This window comes from Seriola lalandi, unplaced genomic scaffold (genome assembly GCF_002814215.2).
Source record: "Seriola lalandi dorsalis isolate HSWRI2012SDOR001 ecotype SW California unplaced genomic scaffold, Sedor1 jcf7180002054258, whole genome shotgun sequence".
NCBI lineage: Eukaryota > Metazoa > Chordata > Actinopteri > Carangiformes > Carangidae > Seriola > Seriola lalandi.
The window spans coordinates 347,814-357,201 of NW_019524811.1; the positions used below are offsets into that span (position 1 = coordinate 347,814).

The following is a 9,388-nucleotide window of genomic DNA, read 5'->3' on the forward strand; positions in this document are numbered from 1 at the left end:
GGGGGGGGGGGGGGGGGGGGGGGGTGTGGTCAGATGAAGATCATGTCTGTTTACACCCACAGGGGGGCAGCAGAGGCTTCTCACATGTTTTAAACCAAGAAAACTCTCTTTTTCTACAACAAACGTGTTGAAGTTGTTCAGTTTTGCTCTTAAATCTTCTGGGTTGAATATAATGACAGATAAAAGTGGATACTCACACTGAGGAAGGAGTGAGACGAGGAGGAGGAGGAGGAGGAGGAGGATGAAGGTTGCACTGACACTCGTCCAGGCGGAGCGCTCGCCTTCGCCCTCTCAGACAGCCATCTTTTCAACTTTTGATCTGTAAGAGGTTTTTATTGAAGACACGTGTTAGTGAGCGGCTCCCAGCCTGAGGTTTGGCAGAACCTTATCTTGGTTTTATGGTTTTAATTTATGTCTGAGCTTTTGGATTTTTATGTTTGGACATTTGTTTCATTTGCTGTTTTATTTTGTATTATTCCCCTTGTGTGTCTTGTGATTATTTTACTTCCTGTCTTTGTCCTGTTTCCCTCCTTGTAGATCACGTGACCCGCCCTGACGTGTTTCACCTGTGTTTTACCTTTGTGTATTTAAGTCTCTGTCTTCCTCTTCGTCTCTGTCAGTTTCCTCGTGTCTTCTGCTCCACTGTTTCCTGTCTTTAGCGCTTCTCCTTGTGTTTCTGTTGTTGGACTTTGTTTTTTTTTCCAGCCTGGATTCATTTCTAATGTAAGACTTTATACTTCTGGTTGTTTAATGAATCACCTTTTTTCCACGTGCTCCCTTGGATTGTCTGCACTTGGTGTCACAGCGTTAGTTAATTCCAGATAACTATATCTAATATTGACGTACACTTACTGTGCTTCCTGGAGTGATGCACGGCCTTGTAAGAGCCGAGCATGGCGAAGGGATGGTAGGACAGAGTGAAGGGGTAGACGATCGCAGCCTGGGGTTAAAAGCAAAATATGAAATTAACTTTTTCTACGTCACTAAAACTATATAATGAAGAAGATGGAGAAAGTGTGGCAGCCACTTCCCCATCTGTTTAGACTTTAATCAGACACAGTGTGTGTGTGAAGCGGTCGCCATGGACGCTGACTGTACCTTGGATTGCTGGTTGGGGTATGAAGCTGCTGGTTTACACCTGTACAGAGCCAAGATTTCCTCCACTGGCAGGTTGTTCTGAAAAGGGGAAATGAAGGTTTAGGAAGCAGCACCTCTCTGTCTGAGTTAGGGCAGTGATTATTATGGAGGTACCTGGGTTTTTGTTATGCCTAAACTCTCTACTCCTGTCCTGATTCAGTCATTTTCTCACATTTAAACCCAAACTAGATGCATCTTCGCAGGATTTAGATCTTAAAACGCTTCAATAGGTAAAAAATAAATGAAAGAAAAGGAAAATAAACACATGGGAATTAAACAGCCAAGTCTATACCCATATATAGATCCTCCCTCCTGGGCTTGTTTCCTATTTTAAGGTATTTAAATTCAGTGGGACGTCAATATTTAATTAAAGCTGCGTTCATGTAGAAATTACACTTACCATAATGATCCCTGCGAACGAGGACAGGATCATGGCCTCCCGCTCTAAGCGATTAGGGTACTCGGCACTTCCTAAGCTGCACGTTGCTCCACTGTGAGAGAGAGGGAATAAAATTTATTACTAGACAGATTCAGCTTCTTGGAAGCGGTGCGAGTGAAAAGACTCGAGGCGAGAATCTTATTTCACCTGCCACTAGCTGAACGAGACAGCTGCATCGTCTCAGGACCAAGTTCTGAGTCAGAATTTTACCTTTGAGCTGCTCAACTTCACATATTGATTTTATTTTGCTTTTACAAAGACACTGATGACAGGAAAAGCAGTAAAGCAGAAATGACTCATTATGAATTTTGAAACCGATCAGAAAAATGGCCAATCACATTATTAAGCAGGACTAGGGTGGGTCCTCACTCTGGCTCAGTCTCAGCTGCTCTGTCCTGATAAATGTCACATTTTCACACATAAAAACAAAACAAAAAGGGATCATTTAAACCTTCCACAGTCAACGTCTTCACTTCCACCTCGCTGTGACTAAATATAACAATTTCTCTGTCAAGTGCAGTTTGATGCTCACTCACATTCAGAATCAGAGTCAGAATACTTTATTGATTCCAGGGGGAGATTAGGTTGATACTGCTCCCTCAGCAGAGACAAGAGAATAGGAAGTAGTTTACACAGGTAAAGATAAAAGATTTTTTAAAAATGTTAAAATAATAAAATGAAAAAAAACTTGCTATAATATATAAATAAAAAATAGAAATATGTAAGTCTGTGTGCATGAAGTGTAGGAATTGCTCAGTTTGTATAATTTAATAAGTGTAAATAAATAATGATGTGATGTCAGACACCCTGAATGTGATTATGAATGCAACATTGCATTAATAAAAAATACTCTACATGTCTTGTGCAGCTTGATGAAAACATTTCTGCTAAATTCATCCGGATGCATTTGGAAGTTTTGGATGTTCTGACTGTGGCTTTGGAGACGCCTGGCTGCACGTGTGAAGACGCCTCCACCAGCAGGTCAGTGCTTTTGATGTAAACTGATAAAAAAAGAAAGTTTCAAAATAATAATAACTTTAACCTGCAGCTGTACGTTTGGTTTTCAGTAGCTTACATGATGTCGCTGTCGAGAACGTCCCGCCCTTCTTCCTTGTCCAACCACCAAAGGGCGACACTGATTGCAAGGTCATAGTGAGCCTGTAACATGCACATGGATAAAACACACTGCAGCAGACTGAGGAAGAACCCTTTAACTGCATATCTTCCGACAGCTGCTGCAATAACCAACATGGAGTCACAGCGAGCCGCTGTATCTAATGTGGAGTTTTTACCAGGTCGTCCAGCATGGTGGACGTCCCCTTCCCCTTGGGATCAAATGAATTTTCTCTGAGTTTCTGCCCAATGTAATCACCACTGTTCAGATTGAGGAAAAACAATGAATCAGTTGCCGGTTTAAAACATGATTTATTTTGTGCTTCTCAACAGTCTCCGGGCTTATTCTAATGTGCACTCACATAAGAGCCTCAACGTCTCGTTTCAGCTGCCTCGCCCCCATGTTCTGAACAAACTCCTTTCATGTAAGACCCCTGCAAAGACAACAGGAAATGATTGAAACTCAAACCCTACTATACTCCTAGATATTAGAAATTAAGTGGAAATCAGCTGATGTGTTGGCGGTAGTGAAAGCTAGCTTGCATAACATTGTTCACCTCAAAGTATGGGGTTAATTAGCCGCTGCGTGTGCGGTGCTATGAAGCCAGGAAATGAAACCGACACCTCGTTGGGACCACACAGAGAGATACCAGCAAATGCAGTGAGATCCAGTCAGTCTGGTAAATCTTAAACACACATTCCCTGTCAGTAACGGTGAAACAGGTGAGTGCAACAAATTCAAAACTGACTCCACCTCTTCTGCCTGACAACAAATTTTAATGGAAACACAAAAAAAGAAAGAAAAAAATGAAAGAGTGGTACATTTAAAACAAGTTCAACAGAAGCATCTGTACTCACCACAGTCCTCTACAGACAGACGCTGATGCTGCACAACAGAAGCAACAACACTTCACTTCACATGATGAGACTAAGTCCTGAACACGGTCGGCGGCGGTCGTGCGACAGTGACTCTGGTGACCTTTCTGGGGAACACAAGCCTTTTACAGTGTGGACGAGCAGCAGGCTTCTCAGGTGAACGGCCCGGACTGAATAATTTATGATCATCCTCCTGTCAATCTCTCTGACCATTACCAGCCCCATATCGCTGGAAAGCAGGTGGAGCAGCGGTTATAAAAACATGTTTCTTGTAAAGAGAAAGGTGCATTGTGGGAGTCCAGTCCAGGCTACAAAATTCAGTTGCCAACAAACCTGTTTAAGTGATTTAAAAGACTAATTAAAAGGTCTTTATTAAGCTTTAAAAAAAAAAAACAAAGATTACAATAAACCAGATTAAAAACAGAAAATAATCAGTCCAGTAAAGCAGAGTTTTCCAGCTTCGGCTTGGCTGCAGTCGTCTTCTTCTTCTTCTTCTTCTTGCCCTCCTTGAACACCGGAGAGCTCAGAAACATGTTGTCGGTGAATTTATCTCCACGCCTTATTTTGCTGTTTAAAAAGAACAAACAAAAAAACAAATACGATCAATTACTCACAGCTGTTTTCTGATATAATCAATACCGACAGCGTTTGTGGCCACGGTTCATAGACAAAGACGTCCTCACCTGTTGAGGGGCGGCTCCTTGTAACTGACGACCCCGTGACGTCTCCTGGTTCGGCCTCTGATTTCGCTCTCTGGGGTTGTGATAGTGTTGGTCAGTGACGTTAAGACTCTTCCTGCTGCAACACAAAGTTACTCATTAACAAACAGACGACGCACGTTTACAAAGCTGCAGTTTCTCATTCCAAAAACTAGGAATAAAATCAGCCATCAGTGGCTATGGCTTACTTATGGCTGCAGCTACTTTTCAATGAATCGTTTAGTGTATGAAATGTCAAAATTATGGCCATTGAAATTTCCCGGACACCGAAGTCTGAACCCGTTCAAAACTCAATCACCTCATGGATTAACGAACTAATCGCTGCAGCTCTAGTTGACTGTGTCAACACTGAAATATCTACAGTAAATGTATGTAACACATCAAACCTTCAATTAGTCTGAAGGCACAAAAATATATGAATTTATAGCAAAAAGACAAACTGATGATGGACACACCTGGAGAGGCGTCATTAGTCGCAGCGGCAGACTCCTCGATCACCTCCTCCCCTCCTTCCACCTCCCCCGTCGGACTGGCCAGTAAAGAGAGCGCCTCAGGGTTAGTGCTGCTATCGTCCATGGCGAGCCACGGCGGCACCTCGTCCGCCAGCAGATCTCCCAGATTCTGATGAACTGCCTCGTTACTGGTGTCCTCCGTGTGACTGTAGGCGTCTGACACATGAGGCGTCCTCGTGTTGTTTAGTGAAACACTGTCCTGAGTTTTCCGCCTGTAGACGACAAACGTCTCCCTCGGGTTTCTCGTGTCTGTGGGTGTTTGCAGTTTGGGTTTCGTTCTGCGATCTTTTGGTTTCCGATCCATCCTGGACTTTGACCTGATGGGGTTTGAATCATAGAACTGCTCATCCATCTCACTGATGTCGGCCACTTGAGAATCATCCAGTTCTTCTTTATTTCTCTGGGGCTCGTGAGCGCCGCAGAGAGGTGAAGCCACACTGGCTTCCTGAAGATGACTCGCTTCATCTGTGGATCTAAATCCTTTGTTGCTATGGCTACTTTTATTCTTCTTTTTCTTGTCCTTTAAAAGCTCATCACTCTCCTTCCTCTGCGCACCTTTCTTCTTGCCGGAACGCCCCGCTTCTTCTCTCCTGGCTTTTTTAGGTTTGTGAAACTCGGTGCCTGTGGTAGAGTCTTGGTTACTGTTGCTGCTCACGTCCTCTTGACTGCTGCCTGGATCCTGGGTGGCCACCCAAGGACGCTTACAGGAGCTCTGCGTTTCCCCCACAAAGGCTCCGTCACTGTGTGGATTTGATTCTGAGCGTTGCCCGACGACACCTGTATCCACGGCAACCGACGACTCTTCTGCCTCACAGCTGTGGCTTCCTGCAGAAGGCAGAAAGTCCTGCTCTGAGGAACCCACTTCTGGTGACGCACTGTTCGGTGAGATACAGTCCCTCGCCACTGAGACAACAAACGTCCCTCTGCATCTTGATTTGAGACTTCCTTCTGTATTTTTGCTCTGTGGTTTGTTGTGACTTGGGAAAAGACGCCCCACATGGTCCGACTCTGGACGTTTGACCTCATCGACCTCATCTGTGCAAAACAGGAACTCTTCCGGTTCTTCTTGGTCTTTGCACGATTCATCCTGTCCCTTAACTTCTTCCTTCACTTTATCATGGAACTGTTCCAATCTGAGCTGACTGCTCTCACTTTCATGGGATGACGACATGAACACGGTTTTCCTGGAGACTAAAGACGCCCCTCTGCTCTTTTTCTTGGACCTCCTGCATGTGACTGTGGACACTACTTCTTCCTCAGCATCTTTCTCTGGTGATAATTGAACACTTTTGGTGGCTTTGATTAACTGATTTTCAGGATCCATGAAATAATTGTCCACATCGTCACAGGACGTCTTTAACTTGGCGTGGTGCGGTGATTTGAATTTCTCCTTTGCTGCTTTCTGACAGTTGCTAGCCTTGCCCAGTTTGGGGATGCGAGAGGTTACAACACTACCAGACTGTTTTTTAGGTGAGTGGTGCTTGAAATCTTGTAGGTCTCTAATATCCTCTAGCGCACAGTCATCTGTCTGTGACAAAGAGTCAGTGGGAGCAGTCTGAACCTCGCTCATCCAAGAATCTGCAGAATTTTTCACTGGTGGATTTGCAGCCAAACTCGACCCAGTCATTTTTTCCTTCTTCTTCTTGCCCTTTCTTTTGGGCTTGGTTTCCACTGTGACTATCTCACAAGCGCCGCTCTGCGTCATCTCCATTGTTGTATTCAGGAGCACTGTGTTCTCTTGTTTGTTAGCGTGTTCTGGCTCAGTTTCTGTGACTGAGGTGCAGGGAGGGTTCACATCATCAGCGGAAGCTGGTTTAGAGTTTTCACACGCGCTGAGACGTGACGAGGTTCGGCTGCTCTGAGGAGGAAGGACCGACTTCATGTCAAACCCCGACTGAGAGAACACCATCGACAGCCTCTCCACTTCATCCCTCAGCCTGCTGGACGGGCGTGATGCTCCTGTGCGGGGAGCTTGTTTACACTGGCTTGAACGCCTTTTTTCAACATCTGTAGTTTCTGTGAGAAAGCAGTTGTGGGAAATGTACAAATTAGTATTTCCAGTGAATATTACATCAGTATCACAGGGTATATCACTGTAACATATTTGATGATGATCAACACTAAAAAAACACTTTACCATTGTGAGCATCAGTGGACTTATTGAGTCTATCCTGGATACAGAAGACGTTATCATCCAGGTTTTTTTCAGGGGGGTCGGCTGTTAAGTCTTTTGTCATTTCTGGCTGAGGAAGTAACGGAGCTGTGAGACTGAAACGGGAAAGGATGGGTGTAAAGAACAAGACAAAGCTGCCTTAACAAAAAATGGCTCTTAGTTCAAAACACAAATAAATCTGAGTGAAATATTTGCTCACCTTTCTGCTGGAAGATTTTCCTGGATGTTGCTGAATAAGTTGTTGTTGTCCTGAGATAGTTTAGGAAGATCCTGTGGGTAAGAAACAATCACACATTACTGTATGTTTTGTATAGTTATTGCAAGGCATTTTCTTCTATTATCATTCCGTCTTATTAATACATATGAATGTTGTTTCGTTCGATTGCAGTCTTACTTTTAAACCCCATTTGGAACAACTGCCACAGAAACTAAAGACAATCATGGGTTTCTTATGTTGGAATAAAGGAATGAATGTTTTTCTCTTGAGGACATGAAACCCATTGTGAAGTCGACCATCATGTCTCTGTTTGACAGTAGAGAAATCCTGTTCTCATTCTACCTTTCAAAACAAGCAGATTATCACTTTATCTTGTGTTTCAGCCAATCAGAAGAGAGGATCCGAGCCTCTCCTCTCATTTCACAGCCTGATATGTAACAGGAGGGTCGGGCAACAATCAAACGGTCATTTTTATCATATTTAAATATAAACCTATCCAAACAATCTTATGAAGTTGCCGTGATTCATAGTTTCATGTCTCATTGGGAAAAGTATATGTTTAACTTTTTATCGTGTGATTTTCAATATTTCAGTAAATACAGTGAAATACTAATATCAGGACAATGATGCGATGATAACTGAAATCACACTTTTTATGTCCACTCATGCATCACAGGCAACTCAGACTTGCCACACGAAACCGCAACTGTTAGCACTGATTGAGAGGAGTCCTTACACTGTCGGAGAATAAGTCGGCCACCATGTCAAAGTGCTGCAGAGTGTTGTTATGGAGGCTTTTCAAGATGAGGAGCTGTGACAGAAAAAAAAAACCAAAACAAGATGAACTGCAGTCAATATAATCGATTATCAAATCAAACATTTCGCAGATATTCTCTGCATTATAATGAATACCTGTACGGTCATTATCGCCTTCTGCCTGACAGGCCTTTTGTGTTAACTACTTTATGTAAACAACAAACTTACCAGTTTCCTGTCCTTGTATTTCCTGGTGGCCAGCTCGAAGCACAGAACCTCCACTTGCTTCTTCAGACACACAATCTCCTTCTCCAGCTGCCTGTTCCTCTCCTTCTGCACCTCCAAAGCGAGAGCTAAGGCCCTGTTGTTGGTCTTCAAAGAGATCTTGAAGAAGGAGGACGAGTCTGGTGTGAAGAAGCATTACAACATTCATTCTTGTTAGGAGAATAAATAAATGTTTCCCTTTATTTCAGATAATGTCTGGGAGACATAAAGCTTATAGTGTAATATGGTTGTACAACATGAGGCACAGACATGTTGGTTTGTAAATGTGTTGAAATGAATGACGGACTCACTGAGGAGCTTATTTTTGATCTTTGATGCTGCAGCTGAAGTCTGCTTGGAAGCTTTTGAAGGTACCATTGTCTTCTCATTGAACATGATGACAAAGGATGATGAATGATGACGGATGAAGAAATCTGTAACCTGAAAAAAAAACAAAAAAAACAAAAATGTTAGCTTTTGTACTGTATTGTATTATATTATTACTAAGAAAGTGACATTGTAACAGATATTTAGATCTTAAATGTATGTAGTCTTTAAGTTTGGGTGACACAAATAAAGCTAGCACCTACAGTTTTTCGACCATGGTCTACCGACTTAACTTTGCTGACAAACTAGAGACTTTAAATAAGTAGTACATTTTTTCGTCAGTTAGGCGACGTTAGCATTACCTAACGTATGTGAATGGTGAATCCGTTGCTAACCGGTGTAGCCTGCGCTAGCATGTTACGCTCGAAATTTAGACAAAACTTACCGGTAATCGACGTTAACCGGCGATAGACTTTGCCTTTTGGCAATAAACTTTATTGATAATGGCCGTGGAATGATCAAATAAAGCTCATTAGGACCATTCTAACTGCCGCTAACACATCCATACATAGTCGTTGATTTAAATATAAACAAAAAGTCCGCCGCGCGTCTGCGCAGGTGCGAGGAGGTGTGTCTTAAAGAGTGGGAGTTTTCCCCCCCGAGTTTGTCTCGTTTGGCAGACTATACTAACAACCTGCCATCACTCAAGGCCAGTATTTATCAGACTGCTACAAGTACAATTTTGGACTTAAGTGAAACTTAAAAGTAAAAATCCTTAATTTGGTTGAGAGGAGATCCTCTGAAATGAGCCTCTCTCGTTCTTCATTTCTTCATGATAGATAGATAGATAGATAG

At 42.9% G+C, this 9,388-nt stretch overlaps 2 protein-coding genes across 3 annotated transcripts in view; both read right to left on the reverse strand.

The window, feature by feature from the left end:
- c9h2orf80 (chromosome 9 C2orf80 homolog) overlaps positions 1-3,092 on the reverse strand; it is a 3,367-nt gene extending 275 nt beyond the window's left edge. The window contains exons 1-7 of the mRNA XM_023404937.2: positions 3,052-3,092; positions 2,869-2,950; positions 2,652-2,734; positions 1,538-1,628; positions 1,099-1,176; positions 853-940; positions 198-319 (exon numbers count right to left, since the gene is read on the reverse strand). Coding sequence (XP_023260705.1) covers positions 198-319; positions 853-940; positions 1,099-1,176; positions 1,538-1,628; positions 2,652-2,734; positions 2,869-2,950; positions 3,052-3,092 — 585 coding nt within the window. The remainder of the gene's footprint in view (positions 1-197; positions 320-852; positions 941-1,098; positions 1,177-1,537; positions 1,629-2,651; positions 2,735-2,868; positions 2,951-3,051) is intronic.
- A 363-nt stretch (positions 3,093-3,455) lies between these two features.
- On the reverse strand, positions 3,456-9,112 carry sgo2 (shugoshin 2). 2 transcript variants are annotated; one of them, XM_023404936.2, is made up of 9 exons: positions 8,979-9,112; positions 8,518-8,647; positions 8,171-8,346; positions 7,923-7,997; positions 7,169-7,239; positions 6,934-7,064; positions 4,740-6,812; positions 4,249-4,360; positions 3,456-4,132 (listed from the first exon to the last, which is right to left on the reverse strand). In XM_023404936.2, exons 2-9 carry the CDS (start codon positions 8,600-8,602, stop codon positions 3,997-3,999), a joined length of 2,859 nt encoding a protein of 952 aa, XP_023260704.1. In that variant the 5' UTR covers positions 8,603-8,647; positions 8,979-9,112; the 3' UTR covers positions 3,456-3,996. The 2 variants fall into 2 exon arrangements, with proteins under 2 accessions (XP_023260704.1, XP_087029739.1); XM_087173613.1 differs by having other exon boundaries at positions 4,249-4,363.
- Positions 9,113-9,388: the final 276 nt, after the last annotated feature.